The sequence below is a fragment of the Mya arenaria genome, chromosome 6 (assembly GCF_026914265.1).
Source record: "Mya arenaria isolate MELC-2E11 chromosome 6, ASM2691426v1".
Taxonomy (NCBI): domain Eukaryota; kingdom Metazoa; phylum Mollusca; class Bivalvia; order Myida; family Myidae; genus Mya; species Mya arenaria.
In genome coordinates this window covers 39,343,665-39,370,755 of record NC_069127.1, presented here as the reverse complement: position 1 = coordinate 39,370,755, position 27,091 = coordinate 39,343,665, and the positions used below count along the sequence as shown (strand labels likewise).

The following is a 27,091-nucleotide window of genomic DNA, read 5'->3' as shown; positions in this document are numbered from 1 at the left end:
TGACCTGGTGTAACATTCTTTGCTCTTTTTCATTTGGTTTATTTAATATATCTGCTGACCTGGTGTAACCTTCTTTGCTCTTTTTCATTTGGTTTATTTAATATATCTGCTGACCTGGTGTAACCTTCTTTGCTCTTTTTCATTTTGGTTTATTTTATATATCTGCTGACTTGGTGTAACCTTCCTTGCTCTTTTTCATTTGGTTTATTTAATATATCTGCTGACCTGGTGGAACCTTCCTTGCTCTTTTTCATTTGGTTTATTTCATATATCTGCTGACCTGGTGGAACCTTCCTTGCTCTTTTTCATTTGGTTTATTTCATATATCTGACAGCCTTGTGTAACCATCCTTGTTCTTTTTTCATTTGGTTTATTGAATCTATTTTTAAAAAAAGAATGCTCCTGAAAAATGGATCATTTCTTAAAAATGAGATAATTTCTTCCGTGGTCCTACGTAATATTGCTCTGCCAATGCACTTTGCCCCCCTGAAGGGAGGTCCTGGGAGCATGTCCCCATTCAATAGTTTTCTTCGAATGCAAATAGGAGCATGTTTAGTCTAGGCCAAAAATTAGGGTCAATCTGATATGTAAAATAAGCAATTACAAGAGTGCCACAGAGCGAATGCCAAGTTTGTTGTTGCTTTTCTCTCTGTCAAACATGGGGCATAACTCAACAGCTATCAAAGTCAGAGTTACTGGCCTTGTTATACATGGACGTATTTCTAGCAACATGGGTACCAAGTTTCATTAGAATATCTTGAATGATTTAATAGATAAATTGGCCAAGGTTAAAGGTTTTTCACATCAACCAAGGCAGCATTATCACATAATACCTCAACCATTTCTTTCATTGAGAACAGACAAGCAAAAAGCATAGAACTTATATTTTCTGAAGTTATGTTAATGGACATGACAACAACAACACCAACAATGCCAACACCATCAACACTGCCAAATTATCAATTAAGGATCTACAAAGGCAGCCAATTCATTAACTATTTGTTTTCACAAATCTATTTTCGTTGTTGCAAAACCTAGACTGCTTGATAATAAATATTTACAAATAAAACTTCAGTTAAACATAAGCTGGTTTTTTTTGGAAAATGACCTTTATGCCCTTGGAATTGGGGAATTTCAAATTTCATGTTGTTCTTCACATAATTGATATGAGGATTTTGATTAATAATTAAATATTTAATTAAAGTTTTTAAGTTTTTTTAGTTTACTCAAATGGCATTTGAATTAAACTATTTCTTTGTGGACTTCTTAAACCTGAACAACAACAAACTGCAGTTTTTCAAACCAAAAACACATACTTTTTTGGAAATTGTTATAGGAATATCAGCTAAAACAAATGGCAGAAAAAACAACAAACTTAATTCAATTAATAAAATCTTTAGAATTTCAATTGTGGCCATGTTTTATGAAATTAATATATAATTCACAAACTGCAGTTTTTCAAACCATGAACACAAAAACATACTTTTTTGGATATTGTTTTAGCAAGATCAGCTAAAAAAAAATCAAATGATTAATAACATGTTTTGAATTTCATTGTGACCTTGTTTTATGGAATTAAAATAATTTACAAATTGGGTTTAACAATTGGGTAAGAAAAAACACTCATGTCACCAAAACTTAAAAAAATAAGAAGAAATAAAACAATTCAACTTTACCTTTCATCATTATTATTGGATTGAAGATTAATTTGGTCACACAGCTGTCGAAATTTTTCCATTTTTTTCCTCTTCAGAAAGTCTCCATGAAATTTGGTAAACAAGCTTAAAAACTAATTAAAAACCATCTTGTTTGGAACAAAACCAATATGGTCATACTGTTCAAAGCTGTTCCTGATTTAAGATACTAAATTATAACCCACTTCCTGTTTCCAGATAAGTAAAGCGAATATCAGCAGAAAACTGCTTCAATTATCTCTGATTGTACATATCCATTTATCAAAAGCATGGTATCATATATTTAACCCATGTCACCATTGCATGAAATGAAAGTTAAAGATTTGTATGTTATCTGAGAAAAATGTTCCGCTTCTTATCTGCAGAAATATCAAACTAGATCTTTATTATGTTAAATTAAATTTTGTTTTAGAAATCACATAACAAGAGTATTCATCTCAATATGAACTGTCTTGCATCAAATGTAAATTAAATACTGAATCAATTTTAACCATAAAATATATCATTAGCCTTTTTCCTCCTAGTTATTAAACCTTCTATTTGGTCTGTTACATTCTTGTTCAATGTTTTGTCTGTTAATGCCTTATTTTCAATCATCCAGATTCTGTCTGTTAATGTCTTATTTTCAATTATCAAGATTCTGTCTGTTAATGTCTTATTTTCAATTATCAAGATTCTGTCTGTTAATGTCTTATTTTCAATTATCAAGATTCTGTTAACCTCAAAAATCCAATTATTGTCTGTTAAACTCCCTTTTTGTTTATTGTCTGTTAATCTCCTATTTCTTATTATCATCTGTTAACCTCCTTTTTCTTATTATCATCTGTTAACCTCCTATATCTTATTATCATCTGACAACCTCCTATTTCTAATTATCATCTGTTAACCTCCAATTTTTAATAATTCTGTATTAAACTCCTACTTTCAATAAACCTCTATTAACCTCCTGTTTTTAATTTACTTCTATTAAACTACTATTTTCAACTATCCTCTATAACTCTTTTAACCTTCTATTTTCAACTATCCTCTATTAACCTCCTATTTTCAACTATCCTTTATTAACCTCCTATTTTCAACTATCCTCTATTAACCTCCTATTTTCAACTATCCTCTTTAAACTCCAATTTTCAACTATCCTCTATTAACCTCTGATTTTTAAGTATCCTCTATTAACCTCCTATTTTCAACTATCCTCTATTAACCTCCTATTTTCAACTATCCTCTATTAACCTCCTATTTTCAACTATCCTCTATTAACCTCCTATTTTCAACTATCCTCTATTAACCTCCTATTTTCAACTATCCTCTATTAACCTCCTATTTTCAACTATCCTTTATTTACCTCCTATTTTCAACTATCCTCTATTTACCTCCTATTTTCAACTATCCTTTATTAACCTCCTATTTTCAACTACCCTCTATTAAAATCCTCTTTTTTTATTTTTTCTCTCTGAATAATTTTGTTTAATATTTTCCACACAACACATTGTTCCTAATATTATCATCACAATCTCAAGAGTTTATCCTGTAATTAGAAGGAAGATCAACACAATAAGAAGATAATAATAATTTACAGAATAGATGAATTTCCGCTGATCAAGGACTATACATTAAGTTTAATTTGGCAGACATTTGAAATGCCAATATCATTTAACACAAATAAACAAATGAATGATACCCCCAAATCTTTAATCAATATTTTGTTACAAAATTCATCCTTAGTCTTCAATAGGAGACATTAACATGAATGCTAGTTATTGAACTCAGTACTAGGCAAAACAATTAAAATGGTTTGGTTAGGGTTCCATCCTATTGAAAAACAGGTAGGGTAACAGGTAGGCTTTCTTTTTTTTTTTTTGGGGGGGAGGGGGGATTATGATGCTTTATGTAAGAATATTATTATTATCATTGGGGAATGGTGTTGAAGTTATCTTCTTTATAAAGCATGAAATGTTTAAAACTACATATCAACACTACATAATAATGCTTTTCAAAAATATTTTTTTTACCAACAAACTATACGAACAATAGAGCAGGTGCCTATTTCACAGGTAGGGTCGGGTAACCGGAACCAAATGTATTTTATTTTAGGCCTAGTTATAACAATAACTGCTCAGACTTTTAAAAAGCCTTCATCTGCACTGTATATTTACATTAAGGTAAGCCACACATCATTAGTATACAAATATTAGTTGGTGCATTTTAGATAGTTTAAACATCGAGATTATTTCTATGTTTAATTTATATTGATTATATATATTAACCATTATATTAATTATACATCAATTTCATTTTTGAATAACATCATCCCTGCTTTTATGGTAAACTATGATATATTAAAGAGAGGTAATATTTTTATTAAACAACATAACATCTATATAAAAAAGACACCTTTGTAAAAACTTTAAGACTCAATCTTAACATTTTGTTTCTTTAAAATGAAACTGTACCACTTGCAATTATTTGTAGTTATGATGGATGAAAAAAAATCTCCGTCAAACTCTAAAAAAATTACAAGAGGGCCATGATGGCCCTGTATCGCTCACCTGTAGCTTTGCTAAATAAAGTGAACATTCTGACCTATTATCATAAAGATCCAATGAAAAGTATGGCCCCTAGAGGCCAGTCAATTAGTAGAAAAACCTTGTGAACACAATAGAGGTCACAATTTTAGGCTTAACTCAATTCAACTTGGTCAGAATGATCATCTCTAGAAAAATATAGGTCAAGTTCGATATTGGGTCATTCGCGGTCAATAACTGACCAAGTTTCATTAAGATAAGGCTAAAATTGTGACCTCTATTTTGTTCACAAGGTTTTTCTAATAATTGACCTAGTGACCTAGTTATTGACTGCGTATGACCCAATATCGAACTTGACCCAGATTTTATAGAGATAATCATTCTGACCAAGTTGCATTAAGATTAGCCTAAAATTGTGACCTCTATTGTGTTCACAAGGTTTTTGTACTAATTGACCTAGTGACCTAGTTATTGACCGCAGATGACGCAATATCGAACTTGACCTAGATTTTATAGAGATGATCATTCTGACCAAGTTGCATTGAGATTAGGCTAAAATTGTGACCTCTATTGTGTTCACAAGGTTTTTGTACTAATTGACCTAGTGACCTAGTTATTGACCGTGAATGACCCAATATCAAACTTGACCTACATTTTATAGCGATGATCATTCTGACCAAGTTGCATTGAGATTAGGCTAAAATTGTGACCTCTATTGTGTTCACAAGGTTTTTCTACTAATTGACCTAGTGACCTAGTTATTGAACGCGGATGACCCAATATCGAACTTGACCTAAATTTTATAGAGATGATCATTCTGACCAAGTTGCATTGAGATTAGGCTAAAATTGTGACCTCTAATGTGTTCACAAGGTATTTCTACTAATTGACCTACTGACCTAGTTTTTGACCCCAGATGACCCAATATCGAACTTGACCTAGATTTCATAGAGATGATCAGTCTGACCAAGTTTCATAAAAATTAGGTCAAAATTGTGACCTCTGTTGTGTTCACAAGGTTTTTCTAATAATTGACCTAGTGACCTAGTTATTGACTGCGGATGACCCAATATCGAACTTGACCTAGATTTTATAGAGATGATTATTCTGACCAACTTGCATTGAGATTAGGCTAAAATTGTGACCTCTATTGTGTTCACAAGGTTTTTGTACTAATTGACCTAGTGACCTAGTTGTTGACCGCGGATGACCCAATATCGAACTTGACCTACATTTTATAGAGATGATCATTCTGACCAAGTTGCATTGAGATTAGGCTAAAATTGTGACCTCTATTGTGTTCACAAGGTTTTTCTACTAATTGACCTAGTGACCTAGTTTTTGACCTGGGTTGACCCAATATGGAACTTGACCTAGCTTATGTTAAGATGATCATTCTGACCAAGTTTCATTAAGATAAGGCTAAAATTGTGACCTCTATTTTGTTCACAAGGTTTTTCTAATAATTGACCTAGTGACCTAGTTATTGACTGCTTATGACCCAATATCGAACTTGACCCAGATTTTATAGAGATGATCATTCTGACCAAGTTGCATTAAGATTAGCCTAAAATTGTGACCTCTATTGTGTTCACAAGGTTTTGGTACTAATTGACCTAGTGACCTAGTTATTGACCACGGATGACCCAATATCGAACTTGACCTAGATTTTATAGAGATGATCATTCTGACCAAGTTGCATTGAGATTAGGCTAAAATTGTGACCTCTATTGTGTTCACAAGGTTTTTGTACTAATTGACCTAGTGACCTAGTTATTGACCGTGAATGACCCAATATCAAACTTGGCCTACATTTTACAGCGATGATCATTCTGACCAATTTGCATTGAGATTAGGCTAAAATTGTGACCTCTATTGTGTTCACAAGGTTTTTCTACTAATTGACCTAGTGACCTAGTTATTGACCGCGGATGACCCAATATCGAAATTGACCTAGATTTAATAGAGATGATCATTCTGACCAAGTTGCATTGAGATTAGGCTAAAATTGTGACCTCTAATGTGTTCACAAGGTATTTCTACTAATTGACCTACTGACCTAGTTTTTGACCCCAGATGACCCAATATCGAACTTGACCTAGATTTCATAGAGATGATCAGTCTGACCAAGTTTCATAAAGATTAGGTCAAAATTGTGACCTCTGTTGTGTTCACAAGGTTTTTCTAATAATTGACCTAGTGACCTAGTTATTGACTGCGGATGACCCAATATCGAACTTGACCTAGATTTTATAGAGATGATTATTCTGACCAAGTTGCATTGAGATGAGGCTAAAATTGTGACCTCTATTGTGTTCACAAGGTTTTTGTACTAATTGACCTAGTGACCTAGTTGTTGACCGCGGATGACCCAATATTGAACTTGACCTAGATTTTATAGAGATGATCATTCTGACCAAGTTGCATTGAGATTAGGCTAAAATTGTGACCTCTATTGTGTTCACAAGGTTTTTCTACTAATTGACCTAGTGACCTAATTATTGACCGCGGATGACCCAATATCGAACTTGACCTAGATTTTATAGAGATGACCATTCTGACCAAGTTGCATTGAGATTAGGCTAAAATTGTGACCTCTATTGTGTTCACAAGGTTTTTCTACTAATTGACCTAGTGACCTAGTTTTTGACCCCAGATGACCCAATATCGAACTTGACCTAGATTTTATAGAGGTGATCAGTCTGACCAAGTTTCATAAAGATTAGGTCAAAATTGTGACCTCTATTGTGTTCACAAGCAATTGTGAACGGACGGACGGACGGACGGACGGACGGACGGACGGACGACGGACGAAGAGTGATCACAAAAGCTCACCTTGTCACTACGTGACAGGTGAGCTAAAAATTAACATTAAATAAAAAATTAACATTTTGTAACTTTAAAATGGAACTTTACCCATATAGCATTTTTTTTTTGTATTAATTATGGACGGATAACCTTAAGAGATATTAATAAAACTAGTATATTCATATTCAGTTTTGCAAACAAAACATGATCTGACTCGGGAGGATTTAAAGAATTCATATATTTTTATTATGGATAATGTTTGGAAAACTGATCAATCAAAACATAATCTTATTATTCCCAGATGACACTTTTTAGAAAAAAGTATATAGCAACTGAAAATTTAATATAACTAGTGCTGAAGGCAGCTTTTATTTTTTTTTGCAAATTGATCATGACGTGAAAAAAACAAACTATCAGGATGTTTGCCAATAATTGTACAGTTGAAACAGGCATTCGGAACTCCTCGGCCATTTTCTTCAAAAACATCCTCGGATGTATGCCGGTACATCAGTTGAAGTAGTTTGTATTTTTTTAAATTACATCGTTAATTAAATTTAGTGTTTTAGAGTTGTATTAATTGATCTAAGTTTAAATTGATTACCAGTGAAGTGTATTATTGCAAACATGATTAAGATGTTCAAGAGTAACGACATAAAGTTTAACTGCTAAATAAAATTACTACGCGATCTACTTGCAGCGGACTTAAACGTACCTCTTTTTGAGTATGTAAACCGTCCAAATACATCCGAGGTTGTTTTTGAAAAAAATGGCCGAGGAGCTTCGAATGTTGAAACAGGTTGGTTTCATATTGATTGGTTCGATTTCCTAGTCAGACTCAAACTTGATGTAAAGGACCAATTTTTTTTAACTCAATTTAAGTATTTCTGCTTGGCCTGATACTTTCAAGTCTCAAAGTATTTTAGGCAGTCCTTGCGATATCGAGCCAACGAGCTTTGACTGTACAACTGCTTCGCAAATTTTAAACTTTGTGTGATTGGTCACATTTGTGACCTCATGAAATTAAAACCATTTCACAGTAGCAACCCGTAAGCAAAAGGGTTTGTGATAAATACGATTTCCAAATTTATTGCTGTTATTCAGGCAGATTGTTCAGAGCTTTGTTAAAGTTAATAATGTGATTAACGACATTGTTGTTAACTTTTAAATGTGAAAAAGTTTAAGAGATTATGCTCAGAGTTAAAACAAGTACAGTTAAAGCAGTTGTCTGAAATCTTGTTAGAAGTACTGCATACCATTAAGTGTATCCGTGAAACTTCCAGAGTAATAAAGATTTGAAAATTAACAACAATGACGTTAACAATGTTGTTAACTTTCACAAATTTCTGAACAATCGGCCTTCTTTGAACAAAGTTGCATTTCAGTTAATAACTAATATAACCTGTTACTACTGTGATTGGAATATGTGTCTGTATCACTATTAAAAAGTTAGATGCAACACTTTTGTAACTCCCTTTATCTCATTATCAGAGTGAGTTAGAGAAGCTTGGCATCAATGAATTTTCATTCCAAGTTATAACAGGGTTGTGCTAACCCTTAGTTTGCGACAATCAAACATACCTCTTTCCATCAGGGATAAGGCCAAGCTTCTGCAGGAACTCATCGGGAATACTGGGCATGATTTCAGAGTCAGAGTTGGGCATCGGAGGCCTTAAAACGTCATCCTAAAATGGTTGATTCATGGATTATTGCAAAAACATGGCAACTTGTTGGGAATACTGGCCATGATGTCAGAGTCAGAGTTGGGCATCGGAGGCCTTAACACGTCATCCTGAAATGGTTCATTCATGGATTATTGCAAAAACATGGCAACTTGTTGGGAATACTGGCCATGATGTCAGAGTCAGAGTTGGGCATCGGAGGCCTTAACACGTCATCCTGAAATGGTTCATTCATGGATTATTGCAAAAACATGGCAACTTGTTGGGAATACTGGCCATGATGTCAGAGTCAGAGTTGGGCATCGGAGGCCTTAACACGTCATCCTAAAATGGTTGATTCATGGATTATTGCAAAAACATGGCAACTTGTTGGGAATACTGGCCATGATGTCTGAATCTGAGTTGGGCATCGGAGGCCTTAACACGTCATCCTGGATAACTGCTCGGTGGGATGTCAGAGTCAGTGTCAAACATTGACAGCCTGAACAGGTCATCCTAAAATGGTAAATTCATTGATCTTTGCAAATCCATTGTAACTGGTCAGGAACGCTACGAATGATGTCCAAGTCAGACAGATGTGGCCTCAACTTGCTGAAAGGCTGAGAAGTATTCTCACACCTCAACAATAATTGTAATTGCAGTTATATATATTGAACAAGACCGACTGTCGCCATAGTAACCTTTAACATTATAAGCATTTTATATCACCTATTTCTAAGAAAATTAAAGTATGTTTTATATACTATTAATTTTGCAGTGTGTCCCACCCTTTCTTTCCAAAACAATGCAAATAAATTATATCAAGATATACATAGTCAGTTTAACAAGTTAAAATTCATCTTTGAGAAAAGAGATTTTTTTCGTTAAGGATATTTATTTTCTTAATTTCCTTGCAGGGAAGAATTGCGATTCAACTTTTCTAAAATAAAAAAAAAATCCAAGATATAAATAACGAATTAATTAATCGGCATAATCAATTCAATGGAAATGATATAGGCTAAATAGCCAAATATTTCACAATGACACTGGTTAAAGGCATAAAGTTAAGGCCTATCAAAACAGCAACCATAGCCATGAGACAACAACAAATTGTGTAAAAAACAACAACAACATCACTTACAGCTATCTCCACGAGCACTGTTTTCTTTGAAGGATGGTTGTTGTTGTCTGCTGCAGTCTCTTTCTCAGTCAGTTCTGACAACTGCGGCATTTTAGTCTGCCGCGTAAAGTCCCTCCGTCGGGCGAGATGGTTCTGCAACGAAGTTAAACATTAGCCTTTATTACTTGTCACGTGTGTTATTAAAACTGCTATATCCATATTCAGTCGGCACATTATGTCTCTTCTCAAACCAATCATGAATCAGTATGTCGTTCTAGTGAAGGTAACTGAATAAATAACTGGTAAGGTAGTTTTTTAGTATTTGTCATACCAAAACACAAAAAAACTTGAGAATTCACCTCGTAATTTCTATTATAATTCCTCCAAAATCTTATTTTATACAGTTTTCATGAACAATTAAAATTTAATACAGTTTTCCTTAAAAAAAACGTAGTAACCTTAATAAAAACAATACTTTAAATGTAACCCCCCCCACCCCCCGTCAAATGCTGACATATTATTTTATTTCTTCACCTGAAAATTAATATGAAACCAAGAGCTGTTGTAGGATGCACGCTCGACTATACGCAGCTTCATCTTAGAAATGAATGCATAAATGATGTAATATTAGCCTGTTAAAAACAATCCAAAGTAAAACAAAATTGAAATAAAAACACAACAAAGTCAATCAAGAGCCATATTTTGTATTTAAGTAAGTGTGGAGTTATGTAACCTAATTGTGTGATGGTCCTGAACAAATGCTGGAGTTTGAAGGAATTGAATGAAGGGTATTGGAGTTACAAGTGAAAATGCTAACTTACCCTCAAACAAGACGCCAGGGCTAGTAGTATTGGCTCTCCTTATTCTTGGAATAGTCGAGCTTTGAACATGTTATTATTTTATTCAGTATTGTGACCATATATCTGTGAGCTTATCAATATCTTATGATGCCTTTTATGATGCAATCTCATGTTTCTAGCGTTTTATCTGATATGCTTTTTTCAATATCTGAGAAATGCTGACACAAAGTAAAGAAATAATTGTTTTCCCTGAAATACTGTTCATATTACATTTCTTTGTTGCGACTAAAAGGCCTTAAAAACATATTTTTTGTTTAGGGTAACATTCTCAAAATTACTAGGTAGGGTAGGTAGGGATTTTTTTTTCAAATTTACTTTGTCAAGATCATTTTCTAGCAAATAATACTATTTCATTGCGCAAACGTCACCCATATATTGATGCTGTTATGGAGCTTTATTTTGTCAAAAAATAATGGGTATGTTAAAAACATTGTGTTTATGGTGGGAAGACTGTTGTTGTTGTTTTAAATAACTAGGGCTGGTGGCTTTTATTAGGTTTGGTTGGATTACCCCTAGTAAATGTTTTTTTTTAGGTCTTAGTGTTTTAACCATTTACTTTAGGATAAGTATTTGAGGCTGGTATTCTATAGAATATAATTTAGGCAACCTTCTCAATTGGCAACATAATGGAAACATGAATATAAGAAAAACATATTGAATATTATTTGTGCTAGATCACTATCAGAAAATCATTGAAGAGCAATATAACTTGAAAATATTATAATCAAATTCCTCTCAGATATATTGTTCTAAAAATGAAAATACTTACCTTTTAATAGAATGCACATATTTCACTCATAAGAATTTTATGTCTTTGTAATGATATCAATTAAAAACAGAAACACCAAGTTGCCCATGCCTTCTACACTTTTAAGGTAAAGTAAAAGGATATTGCAAAAAAAATTACACACATTTGACTTAAAAGGTCCTAGAATTCCTGCAATATCACTCTGACGGTATACAAGCCAAGCTGTCACTCTAATGAGAGTATAACAATAAGTAAATCTTGATAAAACATGGCTAAAACATGGTCCTGCCCTTCAATACAAGAATGAAACACCCTCATAGCTTGTATACTCAGTATGATGCTGATGTAAAACCACCAGCCTTTCTAAACATCAGTCAAGCATCTTTAAGGCCAGCATTAAGAAATGTTTGGTTTCCATGTCACTAGTTGTACTTTATACTGCATTATGAATATTGATTATTTTTGCGTTTAACCTTAAATCTGCATTAGCCAGGTGGAGTCTGCATGCCAATTTAAATGTTTAGAAAAGCAAAAATAAATAATAACTTGGCTGATGTGATGGCATAAATGATTCTCTACATTCCTCTACAATACTGTGAGCACAGGTGCCAACCACTGAATAACCCACTTAGTAAGGACCATTTATGACTAAATGTGCCAACCCCTGAATAGCCCACTTAGTAAAGCCCATTAATGACTAAATGTGCCAACCCCTGAATAACCCACTTAGTAAAGCCCATTAATGACTAATTGTGCCAACCACTCAATAACCCACTTAGTAAAGCCCATTAATGACTAATTGTGCCAACCCCTGAATAGCCCACTTAGTAAAGCCCATTTATGACTAAATGTGCCACCCCCTGAATAACCTACTTAGTAAAGCCCATTAATGACTAAATGTGCCACCCCTGAATAGCCCACTTAGCAAAGCCCATTAATGACTAAATGTGCCAACCCCTGAATAGCCCACTTAGCAAAGCCCATTAATGACTAAATGTGCCACCCCCTGAATAGCCCACTTAGCAAAGCCCATTAATGACTAAATGTGCCACCCCCTGAATAGCCCACTTAGCAAAGCCCATTAATGACTAAATGTGCCACCCCCTGAATAGCCCACTTAGCAAAGCCCATTAATGACCAAATGTGCCAACCCCTGAATAACCCACTTAGTAAAGCCCATTTATGACTAAATGTGCCAACCCCTGAATAACCCACTTAGCAAAGCCCATTAATGACTAAATGTGCCAACCCCTGAATAACCCACTTAGTAAAGCCCATTAATGACTAAATGTGCCACCCCCTGAATAGCCCACTTAGTAAAGCCCATTAATGACTAAATGTGCCAACCCCTGAATAACCCACTTAGTAAAGCCCATTAATGACTAAATGTGCCAACCCCTGAATAACCCACTTAGTAAAGCCCATTAATGACTAAATGTGCCAACCCCTGAATAACCCACTTAATAAAGCCCATTAATGACCAAATGTACCAACCCCTGAATAACCCACTTAATAAAGCCCATTAATGACCAAATGTGCCAACCCCTGAATAACCCACTTAGTAAAGCCCATTTATGACTAAATGTGCCAACCCCTGAATAACCCACTTAGTAAAGCCCATTAATGACCAAATGTGCCACCCCCTGAATAGCCCACTTAGCAAAGCCCATTTATGACCAAATGTACCAACCCCTGAATAACCCACTTAGTAAAGCCCATTAATGACCAAATGTGCCAACCCCTGAATAACCCACTTAGTAAAGCCCATTAATGACTAAATGTGCCAACCCCTGAATAACCCACTTTGTAAAGCCCATAAATGACTAAATGTGCCAACCCCTGAATAACCCACTTAGTAAAGCCCATTAATGACTAAATGTGCCAACCCCTGAATAACCCACTTAGTAAAGCCCATAAATGACTTTATGTGCCAACCACTCAATAACCCACTTAGTAAAGCCCATTAATGACTAATTGTGCCAACCCCTGAATAACCCACTTAGTAAAGCCCATAAATGACTTTATGTGCCAACCACTCAATAACCCACTTAGTAAAGCCCATTAATGACTAATTGTGCCAACCACTCAATAACCCACTTTGCAACACCAACTAATGACGAAATGTGCCAAACCCTCTATTACCCACTTAAGCCCATTAATAGCTTAATGTGGGAACCCCTTAATAATCCACTTGAGCCCATTAATAGGTAAATGTGCCAACCCCTGAATAACCCACGTAAGCCCATGAATAGGTAAATGTGCCAACCTCTGAATAACCCACATAAGCCCATGAATAGGTAAATGTGCCAACCTCTGAATAACCCACGTAAGCCCATGAATAGGTAAATGTGCCAACCTCTGAATAACCCACGTAAGCCCATGAATAGGTAAACGTGCCAACCTCTGAATAACCCCCCGTAAGCCCATGATAGGTAAATGTGCCAACCTCTGAATAACCCCCCGTAAGCCCATGAATAGGTAAACGTGCCAACCTCTGAATAACCCACGTAAGCCCATGAAAAGGTAAACGTGCCAACCTCTGAATAACCCACGTAAGCCCATGAATAGGTAAACGTGCTAACCTCTGAATAACCCCCCGTAAGCCCATGAATAGGTAAACGTGCCAACCTCTGAATAACCCCCCATAAGCCATGAATAGGTAAACGTGCCAACCTCTGAATAACCCACGTAAGCCCATGAATAGGTAAACGTGCCAACCTCTGAATAACCCACGTAAGCCCATGAATAGGTAAACGTGCTAACCTCTGAATAACCCACATAAGCCCATGAATAGGTAAATGTGTCAACCTCTGAATAACACGTAAGCCCATGAATAGGTAAACGTGCCAACCTCTGAATAACCCCCCGTAAGCCCATGAATAGGTAAACGTGCCAACCTCTGAATAACCCACGTAAGCCCATGAATAGGTAAACGTGCCAACCTCTGAATAACCCAAGTAAGCCCATGAATAGGTAAACGTGCCAACCTCTGAATAACCCACGTAAGCCCATGAATAGGTAAATGTGCCAACCTCTGAATAACCCACGTAAGCCCATGAATAGGTAAACGTGCCAACCTCTGAATAACCCAAGTAAGCCCATGAATAGGTAAACGTGCCAACCTCTGAATAACCCCCGTAAGCCCATGAATAAGTAAATGTGTGAACCTCTGAATAACCCACAATATAATTTTAACTAAATGCTTAAATAGAACTTCTGCAGACATAAAATGTAAAGCTTTTTAATTGATTAAATCAGAATCTGTCTGGTGATCCAATTGTCAAGGGGATGAATGTAAATACTGCTTAGTCTTTACACCCATGCCTCCACCACTGGGGTCACTGGTAGGTTTCACATTTAATCATTTAGAAAGCCTCTGGCACAAACAACTGTCAAATCTCCATTTAGTCACCTATTGTTTCTTTTAAGAGGTTTATTTAAAATTTGCGTATTCATGCTGGCTATTATAGAGGCAATTCGAGGCCAAACTTAATGAATTTTATAAATTATTTACACTTAACAATAAATATTAAAATTTGTCAGCTGCATCCAACTTATGCCAAATCAGAGGTTCAAAACCCCCAAAATAAACAATATCTATTACACAACATCACTGTAAGCATTCCTCAGGGAATATTACATAACAAATATTTATCTAATTGGATTGTGATAAGACGATATATACAGATAATCAGGCTTAAAATTTAGATGACAACCCTGGGAGTCTTTTTCCAGATTGTTTCCATGGAGATAATGAAAAGAGTAAAAACAACTGAAATAGAATACAGCCTACATTTACAGCCAATGGAATTGCTGATAGGCAATCGTTAAGTACTAGGATAAATCAAGAATTAAGAATTTCAAATTCTGTGGGTGTTTAAAGGTCCACCCACAGCCACTCATCCAATACACACTCCCTGCGTCAGATTTTGCGTTGACAATGTGTCAGCCAATGAGATTGTATTCTAAGTCAATTAGCTGACCTGAATTAAAATCTTAATTAATAAAGAGGTCTCCTTCGCTTAGCTCACTTTGCCCTTTCTTCATCATTAAGATTTTAACTCATGTCATCTAAGTACTGCATACAGGGCAAACTTCATTCATAAAACCTTAGTGTACAATACTAGTATGCCAAATTTGTTCAGCAGATCAAATTCAGCGCATTATCTACGAGTGTGTTGCATTATGCAAGACGATAATGATGCCAAACAATTGGTTCCTTTAAGTGTCAGAAAAGTAGGCGTAACAACTGAAGTCAGGGGGACTAACCCCCTTCCCCCAACCCAACCCTAACCCCAATATCTTTGGTTTTGTTTAACAGAACAGACAACTAGAATCAAATTAACACTTCAATATCACTTTCCTTGGTGAAAATACCTGGTTAGTTGTTTAATTAACTCAGTTTAATTGTCTCATGAACTTACACGGTAAACACTGATTAACATCTATCAAATTACTCGCCATTTCGTTTACGTTCTTTGATGTTTAACTTTATGAACTTACCATAACATGAAATAGAAATGAAATTTGAGCTAAATACCTATACTAGCCAATCTTAAGTCAAGACTCAACATCTTGAGATCTAAATGGATCTAATATTCAAGTACATTGGTTAAATTAATGGCTTACATTATAATCTACATTTGCAGCCAATGAGATTGCCTATATCTACCAGCCATCAAAAAGTACCACAAATAAATGTAAGAAATGGCATTTTTACAACTGACACAACAACATCATTTGGTTTCGCCATCTGTTGAAAACACATTCAAAACAAAATCACTATGGCATACAACAAAACCTTCTTAATCATTAAGTTTTTACTCAATATGTTCTAACTATTATGTAGCATATGATGCCAATGATTGTGAAGATACAGTTTATGTTGTAATATCTTGTTTTATAACATTTGTGAAATAAATAAGTTAAAACTAGAAAACAAATATTAAGAGAATGCAGATGCCTGATATAATACCAAGCATTCATCTGGCAATGGGCATGAATTTAGCAATAGTAATGGCCCTTGCTTAATTCATAATTGAGCAAGTCCTGGAAACATCTGTACCAAGTTATATGACAATATCTTGAACCGTTTATGTAATATGCACAAGGTCAAATATTTTTGCATAACTCTGTAAGTGATATACAAATTAGATATGCCAATACAAAACCAAATTGTTTTCTCAAAGAGAACATTTTTCACCCAGAATTCCGTGTTATAGAAATGATACACGACCACAAACTGTATAATTTCAATCTCAAGGGAAGTGGGTGAAGTAATTGGTATGTCCCTTTGTCAAGGTCTGCATGTTCAATAAGTGGCATGCTATAAGTGAATATTGATTTAATTTATACTCTGCTACATATTGTACTAACTGCATACTACTTATTGCACGCTATTTATTGCACGTTATTTATTGCTCGCTACTTATTGCACGTTATTTATTGCTCGCTACTTATTGCTTGCTAATTAATGCACGCTTTTTATTGCTCGCTACTTATTGCACGCTAATTATTTCTCTAGCTTACTGATAATGAATGAACAAAAACAAAGAAAACACGTTCAATATGGTACAAATTAAACTACCACAACATTAATCCAACATTCATCACCAGAAAACAATTCACAATATGAAGTTCACCCATACCTTCCATTGTTTTAAATGCTACAAAATATCCAGTGCATAAAAGATCAAACTATCAAACTGGAGCCTGCAGACCGAAATTCTTCATAAACAAAACAATGACTTCAGAGCCACAAGCTAAGAGAGAGAAGTGTCAGAAAATAATGAAACACATGGCACACATGATGCAGGTAAACATATGAGACTTTAAGTAGGTATCCACTAAAAGTCCCATCCAATATCCATGAGAGATGGATTAAACTCCATAGGAAACATTTCTGCCAACATCCTGATCCCTTGTTTTCATTATTTTCTTAGGCCAAATAGATAGTTTTTCATTCTTGATGCCTCCTCTATCGCCAACAGATTGTTTCCATTCTTAAAGCAACTGTGCACCAGATGATCAATTTGCAAGAAAAAAAAAAATTGTCGAAAAACTGACATAAACTTGGTATTAATGCGTACAATGCATTGAAGCTTAATAACTGAAGTACCACATAGTTTACAATTTATTTAAGTTTAGCAGTTATTTCATATTTTTCCATTAAAAAAGATTACTGGGTATGTCGACCTAGTAGAATTCATTGCTAATGCATGATTGGCTAGTCGATGTTATCACGTGATATTACCAAGTTAGGTATATAGCTTAAATATACCACTAATTTGTAGTAAGCCTTTGTAGCACAGTGGATACAACACTGGATTGCAATTTTGGCGACACGGGTTCGAACCCTGTCTCCGACACAACTTTTTTTTTACATTTTTGTTCTTTTTTTTACAATTAGATATCAAAGCGCAACGCATTCTATTAAATAATTGTCCTGAGATTTGTTACAGAAAAAAACTTTTTTTGGTGCCAATCTGGTGTACAGTCCCTTTAAAGACTTCTAAGGCCAAAAATATTGTTTTTCATGATTGAAGATTTCTGCAAGGCAAAACTCATAGTTTTTCATTCTTGAAGACTTAGACTTAGATTTTTTAATTTTTGAATACTTCTCTTAGACTTCTTTAAGGTCAATCAGATTTTTTTCATTCTTGAATACTTCTCTTTGGCCAATCAGATTTTTTTTTAAATTTTTGAACACTTCTCTTAAGACTTCTCTTAGGCCAATAAGATTGATTTTATAATTGAAGACTTTTTTATAATTGAAGACTTTTCTAAAGCCAACAAATTGTTTTCATTCTTGGAGACTTCTTTTGGACTTCTGTAAAGCCAATCAGTTTGTTTTACTTCTCTTAGACTTCTTTTAGGCCAATCAGATTGCTTTAATTCTTGACAACTTCTCTTAGACTTCTTTATGGTCAATCAGATTGTTTTAATTCTTGAAGACTTCTTTTGGACTCATTTAGGCCAATCACATTGTTTTTATCCTTGAAAACCATTTTAAGGCCAAACAAATTGCTTTCATTCTTGAAGACATCTCGTAGCTTTATGAGAGTATGTTTTATTCATAATTATATTTAACTGAGAGTATCTGTCTAATATTGATTCAACATCATCATCATGTCATCATATGCATCATTATCGTCAGCATCAACAGCATACTTATAATCATCATCATCATCGTCATCGTTGTTAGCATCGTCTTCATGTTTGTCTTATGATTATTTGCCATATTTTCATTCTGTTTCAGAGGGCCATATCGAAAATAAGATTCTGTAGTTTTGTACATGATCTTAATATGTCACCTTCTTAAAATAAAGATATTATTATTATTATTATTATTATTAGCCTGAAATAATGTTCTCATTTTTGAAGACTTATCTTAGGCCAAACATATATTTTTCATTCTTGAATACTATTCCTAGCCCAGACAAAGTTTTCTCAAATTCTAAGTATGTTTCCAGCTTCTTCTTCAATCTTTCTTTCATAGTTTGGAAAAGAAACTGTGTTGCCGGGACTTTCTTAAACTTGTACCATCTATTAACTCTAATCCCTATGAGCCATACAAAGCTGTTAAGACTTGATTCATTTGAAAGCCACAAAGTAAATTGTACAAAAAAAAGGTTATTCAAAATGACTGAAAACAATATTTTGCGATTCTAGATTTTTTTATAAATAAATTCTACTTATGAGTATGACTTGCTTGCCGTTAAATGATGACAGTCATCGAAACAAGACTTTTGAATTCTTATACTATTGCTTGGCGTCAAATTTTTATACAAGCCCTGCTATATAAAAATCAGAATTTGAGCAAGCCTTGAAGACATTTAACCAGTGAAGGGCTTGGGGGCTTGTGTTAATTTCGACCACTGTGATGACCCTTCTTCTTCATCTTCTTCAAAATATTGAGCTTACAGTCCAGATAGCGTACCTGTCAAGTTAAATAGGACGTACTAAGCTCAACGGACCACGCACTTGCAATCAAAACATCTGTTAAACGATAACACAGCAGTAACATGTCTTGATAACAGGATGGATTACTGCAGAGCTACCACCCTTTTTGTCTATTTTTTGACAGTTCTGTTGGCAAATTAGGGAAAAACTTCTTTATATTCAGCCTGTAGCCTGCCATGGAAGCACATGTGAATTCTTTCACAGTGTTTCCATTGCAAAATATTGTGCATTCTTGCACAATTCTTCAATAGTTCTTATCAATCCTAAATTATTAATTCCATATGATATACAGAGTGCTACAAGCTGTTGGGTGGCAATTGAATGATATAGGTACAGAATAAACAAGAAATATCATTCAAAGGTAAACTGTGTTCAATGTATAAACAATGTCATGGAGAGTGTATGAGAAGACAGTATGAACATAACATGTGCATATTCAGGGTTAGGAATCACATGACTAAAGGAGTTTTCACATGGGTCACCACGTCGTTACAACCTATATAAACAAACAATTAAGTGAAGTTAATTTCTAAACAACTTTTTTGAAAGAAAAGATATGAAAATATTTATCTCAATATTTGATTGGTCTACAATCTATATATAAGTCATTTGTCTAACATCTCAAACTGAGGTTAAACAGCTATTACCGAAAAAATACTTGCCTTTATATTTTTTTATTTTTTTTTATTTAATTAAAATATGAATGTGGCCACGAATTCCCCAGTTGAAAAAACAACAACACAAAAATATTAGCAATCTGTACCTCAATCATATGCTAATTTATTTTGATCATTAAAATCAAATGAGTTAAACATGAAAAAGCATTAAAATAAAAATAATTTTTGGCACCAAGCTATATTGTGCACCTTTAAAAGGGGCCTACAGCCTTAATATCTTTGATAGCTAGAAACACACATGAATTCTCTCACCTGAATCAATTGCAATATCTTGAGCAATCTTCGCAATAATCCTAAATACTTAATCCCCGTATGATGAACAGAGTACTACCAGCTGCCAGGGTTGCCAATTGCAAAATAATAAAGAAAAGATCATGTTTATCATGTTTACACAACTATTTTGTGTATTCTTTAAATGCATTTTATAGCAGCAATTACTTCCTAATTAACGATATTTGAATCAGCAATTCTGTAACTAAATCTATTTTATCAGTTGAGTAATCAAGAGTTTTCATTCAATGCCAAAATTCTAAACGTAACAATATTTTATGCTCCTAAAAATAAATGATCCTTTTTATGGTTTCTGAATAGTACAATATTTGTGGCTTAAAAGCACAAATACTGCAAAGAAAATATATCTCTGTACACAAAGTTCATATTTTTTAATACATCTGAATCGTAAGTTAACATCTAGTGTAATAGAATCTGAAATAAATTTTGGTTTAAATTAACGATGTTCTGTTGACTTAACAGCTCCAAGGAATGAATTTTGTGCAAAATGCGGATTCATTTGACATAGTTTCTACATAAACTTATTCAACTGTAAAAAGAATTCATCTAACATTTAGGCTACATCATATCATTGCAGATGATCCAGTCACTTTTCAAATTACCTCCCTTTGATTTTTATTAATAGGGCCTTAGATAGGTCGGAAGAAAAAATTGAAGGCCCAGTTAGTTTTGTAATGTAAAATGTCAGAACAAGTACAAGACTTCTGAACCAATGATTACAAAAAGTCTCACGTCTGAGTCTAACTCAGACTCAGAAAATCACTTCTTAATTAAAAGACCATAAATCAACTTTGTTCCTTTCCTTTTGCAAAACATAATTGTTAATATAAGTAAAATTTTTAACTAGTAAAATAATTCAGCCAAGTTTACCATCAATGTTCTGTAAGAAGGAAAGATTATGCTATTTTTGGTTGTCTGGTTAGCGCAGTAATTAGTACACATGCTTCTCACCCGGTTAAATTTGTGGCCTGAGCGCTTGTGATTTTGATTTGTGGTCACCAAGCTGGACAACTGCCTTTCCACTGGGTACAATGGTTTCCCGCACAGCACAAGACACTCTTGTTTAACATCATGCCAATGAGAGTGATTAATATAATGTTGTAATAACTTGTTTCACGATCATTGTAAAAAAGAATAAGTTTAAACTAAGGAAGAAACAATGGCAGTGTTGAGTGTCGAGTCTGAACTGAAACTTAAGACTGTTCCCAGGGGCTGTATTCAATAAGCAACTTAGATTGAACTTAAAATTAATTAAGATAAGAAACTAAGTGTTTTGATTGGTCACTATATTTAGCTGACCAATAGACTAAATGGAATCACTGAGGCATGTCTAAGGATAAGATCAATATTAAATACTGGCCTTGGAGAGGTGATTATGAACAGTCTTAAGTCTGCGTTCAGACATGAGTAGCAAATTTGCAAATCCTCATTTCATTGCAACTGTCCCTGTAATTGAATTTGGATGTTGAAATTTGCTGAATTTTATAACTATTTCAAATTGATCAATGATTACCATATTTTTTGTAAAACAAGATGATTCTGTGTAATTTAATAAAAGTCCTTTTTTGAGTCGTAGTCTAGACTTGCACTTAAGTCTGTCTGCAGGGTCATGGCCCCTGGTCTATGCAAAGCACTTGAATTGCAATAGACCAAGAACCTCACACCACATTTCTAGGTAATAGGTATGTGGCATGAATTAAAATCTTAATGATGAGAATGGGCGGAGTGAGCGGAAGGAAGAACCCTTTCTTAATCATTAAGATTTTAATTCATGTCATCTAACTGAATACACCCTCATTGGCTGACACACTGTCAATGCAAAAATTGACACAGGGATTGTGTAACTGATGAGTGGCAGTGGGCGGACCTTTAAAATCCTGGGAAAGTTTAAATTCTTAATGATTCAGCCTAATTTCTTAATAATTGCTTTTTTAAAATTTCATTGGCTGTAAATGTAGGTTTTATTTTAAGGGATTGTGAAAACTGGAATTGATATCAGTGTCACAGGGTGAGAAAAATGTGCAGCCAGAGCTAAGCTCGAACCTGGGACCCCTTGCTAACAGAGCGAGTGCTCTACCGACTGAGCTTACCAAGCCACTTACACACCAACTCAACACCTGAATAGGTAACGATACTGGACATCAGAGCAATACATTACAAGTAATGCTGACATGAAATGCTTTCACCTGTACATTTTATTTTTGCTGAGAATGTGTTGTTTATTGATTATATCTTTTACATATACACTTTTTTATACAAACCATGAAAGTCTGAGAAGACATTTGCTGGTATTCTATCTAGTGCAACTCCGCCATAGTTTTCACTCTGCTGATGTTATATCAATCACTTTTATTATAGAAATGCATTATATCATGTGATCTTGAGTCTTTTAAAGATGCATTCTCACAGACTGACCATTTTTACAACTTTTTTATTTTTTGTCATGAAATAGGCCAATTTTAGCATAAATGTTTGAAAACCAGTGATACAAGATTGCTGACAAAGATCAGATTGCATATTTATGTTCGAAAATGGATGTTTTATGGCTTAACTAAGGCTTTAAGAAAAAAGTGACATTAAATAAAGAAGCAGATAGAACGCTTTCACCCCTCAAATTGATTTCAACAAATAATGTATATTGTAAGCTTGTTATTAGTACAGCATTTTAATCCGTGTCTTAAGTGAATTAGTGCAGATTTTGATTTCACACTGCCAGAGCCTCGTGAAATTTGTACCTGCAAAAGTCCACTCCAGTTGAATAAAACATCCTGGATCAAAACACAGTATGAAGTTCTAATAACCCTATTTGCAAGACCAGATGGTGCTTTCCTGGCCACTTCAATAGATTCCCATAATAATGCTTATCCAGATTCAAAACATACAAAAAAAGTTTCACTGTTTGGCAATCCATCAGTTGCCAATGTTGTTGACTATAAACCTGTAAATTAGAATTAAACTCTTAAGGTTACACACCACCAATTTTTACTGACAAATTGGACTAAGATGTTAAGTACTGGAAAGTCTAAAGCATGACATCGCAAAAGTGCCTATTTGGATGAAAACAATATGAAATTTCATAAAAAGGGTAAACATCTGCGCAGAAGATTACTGAACTAGCAAAGTTGGAAATTGTTGAAATTCCAGCTTAAATTGGATGCTTCACTGTTTTGCAGAGTATTAAAGAGGATTTTGTCCAAATTCCTGACATCTCTTTCAACACTTATCTCCAAGAGGCTTTTGAAAGCTGACTTTACCTATTAGTGTATTTTTTCTCTCCTTCTTTTCAATATTTTTATGAGACAAATGAGAGAGATATATTATGCCAAGTCTAGAATTAAGAATTGAATTATGAAGAGAAAGAACAGCCTTACCGGTATTTTGTACAAGAAAATTTTTGTTGCATGTTAAAGGGACAAGACACCAGATGGTCCAAAATCAGCAAATACAATATTTCCGCAAAACAAGCCTAGATTTGTCAATGCGAGCTAGTAGGAGGCCGATTATACATCATTTAACATGATTGAATTAATAAATGCAACAATCATGTTGCTGTCTAATCTGTGTTTCCCAGTTTAAAAATAGCCAATTATGGTTTTCCAGTTTAAATCATACCTGTGTTTGAGTCCAGATAAATATACCAACCCTATTTTTAAGCTTACTGGGATTTATGTGATAGACAACCCAAGTAAATTTAAAATTGGAAAAATGCTCAAAATCTGCGGAAGATGCACGTGTAGTAAGCGATGGATACATCAGTAAGTAAGATTTAATGTGTGGAACGCAACTATGATAAAATTATGTAAGGTTTTGACAATTTTCTTTTATTCTTGCGATTGTATCATCTGGTGTCCAGTCCCTTTAAAATGCAATGGTAGATGTAATTCTATCAATACCATTATGTAGATGTTTACTTGTATCACACAGATATTGCCAATAGCGTTATATTTCGCAACACCTTTTTTTCATGAAGTTTAGTTTTTGACCCTTTCTTGTGAGGTTTAAGAATTCGGGAGGCTATGATTTAGAATCAGTAATAATCATACCAGTAATTCTCCATTGTTTTAATGTCAGTTATGTCTTTAACGATTTCCTACTGTCATAATTATTAATGTGTCGACGGCCTTGCTTAACATGAGCATTTTAAATGATCACTAGCAACATGTGTATCAAGTTTCATGAGAATATCTTGAAAGAGTTGAATGGTTGGTTATTGATTTACAGCTGAGGTTGAAGTTTTTGGATGACAGCACAGCTGCTGAAAACTACATCATTGGTTACATTCACAATTCACCACAACTTTGACAAAAGCCATAAATTATTTCTGCATTTTAAAATTTTGAACCAACCTTCAGTGAAAATAAATAAATTAAAGGAAAGCAGGGACTAAATTCTGACATAGGTATCAAGAAGTCATTGCATTTGAAAACATAATCATTAACCATAAATGCCATATCCCCCCCCCCCCTGGTCCCCCGCTGGGGAATCCATATCCTCTGGAATTTAATTTATTTTTGTATTATTTTTTTTAGAAACTAGCTCAAGGTTAACAGTGGAGTCTCAGCATCCATAATTCAATAATTATTATGAGTGTGACATTCCATGAAGGACCATGATGTCCAAAAATTATTATAAATAGAGTGTGTTTCTGTATTTATTCTTATATCATACAATTATGTAGAATTTAGCGCTAAATTTTGCTGCGTAAAAATGCCCTGGTGTAATATCAAAATCCCTTCGAATTCAGACCAAAATGGCATGTATGATAAAACAATGATTAAAATTATTATCACACTTAAAACCAATTACATGTGGTTTGAATTAATCATAAACATTAAACAGAGCATGCTATAAAATCAAAACAATAAATTTACCCATCTTTCTGAATAAAAAGTCTTCCTGACAGATGAACCCAAAAGGAGGAAGGAGAAAAAAATAAAAATAAAATAAAATAATAATGGTTGGGTGGAAAAAAATTGGGTACATTAGGGAAACAAACATTTTTTTTTTTGGGCTATGCCTTATTGAACTTTTGTGCCTTTCATGAATGCACTCAATGCTCAAGGCCAGTTAAACCTTGCAATTACGGAAGCAATAAATCTTTAACAATAAAGCATGAAAAACATATTAATCCCAATAGTACCTTTGAAAACAAACTCTGGCATGCAGTAGCCAGAAGCCATGCCAAGAAAATGTCTACAAGACTGCGTAAGCAACGTGTGGCGGTATGTTACGCCTGACATGGATGGAAAGCATAAACGTCACATTCAATTAACACCAGGATTTTTAGCTGATTGTTTAATAGGGTTCATACCAGTAATTATCTGCAGTTTTCAATGGGTTTCTTTGAAAAACACTTTGAGATAGTGATGTAAGTAATTAAGATATAGAAGATAAAGGGGTCACAATGTTATCAAAGAGCGTATGACAAAATGTTGTAAGCTCATGAACTTCAATTAAACATCATGGTGCGAGTCACAAATTGAATTGAAAGATGTACTAGTAAAAGAAATATTAATAAAAAATTGTTGCCTTTTAAATTGGTTAATAACGTTTTGAGTTTTGAAAATGATATTATAAATACTCAGAAATACATATTTAGCAAAACAAATATGTTGTTTGAAAAGATGTTCCCAGAAACACCGAGTCTTAACAAGAGGTCTGAGAAGCTAACACCAACTCTTGGCTGTTGTTAGTCCAAAAACGGGCATTAAAAGCGTTAAAGCCAGAGGTATCATTCGAGTGTTGACTCTTGCAACTTAAATGACCAATATATTAGTTATGTTACATCACCCTATTTTGAGTCCAAAGGCAGACTTGGCCTCAATTTGAGAAAACCTGTACTGTTGCACAGTCAGTCTAAACAAGGGCTCTGAATAGCCAACACCAGAGGTCGAAATTAATTAGCATGAGCCCGCAAGCCCTGCACTTGTAAAATGCTTTCCGGGCTTGCTTAAATTCTGGGCTTTATACAGCAGGGTTTGTTCTAAAATGAAATGCCAAGCAGAAGTATATGAATTCGGGCTTGTTCATCCAAAAGACTAATTTCGATGACTGCAACACCAATAATTCACTGTTGTTTTTCAGTCAAAAAGGGGCATAACACAGCAAGTGCTTAAAAGCTAGAGGTTACGCATGTTTGTGTTTTGTCTCTGGCAATTAACATGTGCACCAAGTTTCATTGAAATATCTTAAATAGACCGATATTTGAATTATGGCCAAGGGTAAAGATCTGCACAACGATGACAATACCAAGACTTATTTTTTATCGAAAACAGGTAAGTAAATTAACAATTTAAACTAAAAATTAACATAAGCCAAAATTCCTGTGATGTGATACGTTACATAATTGCATGAAGAAATTAAAAGATTACCTTCTTTAATGCGAAATATATAATATTCCATACTTCCCTATAAAACTGCTATATAATATACACCCCCATCATAACATTTTCCTCTTCTTGTTCCATTAAAACAGCTCTAGGTCAAATTGCGCTAAAAAACACACTTTAAAACTTAAAGGCCCACTAAAATACGGAACTTGCAATTGTTTTAATTGATTTCTGAATTTTCATACAGCTGTTAGAGTTGAATTTGTGTAACGTTTAAAATATTCATTATTATTATAGCTATTTATTGTTAAGCTTACAGAAACTGTTTTCCAAGTGCCAGCATTTTGAATCTTCAAAATTGCAATGATTTTATACAATATGCACATCAACTGAACCATAAAGATCATTTATTTATTTTTTAT

At 34.2% G+C, this 27,091-nt stretch overlaps 1 protein-coding gene across 2 annotated transcripts in view; it reads right to left on the bottom strand.

The window, feature by feature from the left end:
• Positions 1–27,091, bottom strand: part of LOC128239309 (uncharacterized) — a 169,694-nt gene that overhangs the window by 42,450 nt on the left and 100,153 nt on the right. For both annotated transcript variants that reach the window (XM_052955904.1, XM_052955905.1), the window contains 2 exons: positions 9,824–9,955; positions 8,603–8,706 (listed from right to left, as the gene is read on the bottom strand). In XM_052955904.1, the coding sequence (XP_052811864.1) occupies positions 8,603–8,706; positions 9,824–9,955 (236 nt within the window). The remainder of the gene's footprint in view (positions 1–8,602; positions 8,707–9,823; positions 9,956–27,091) is intronic.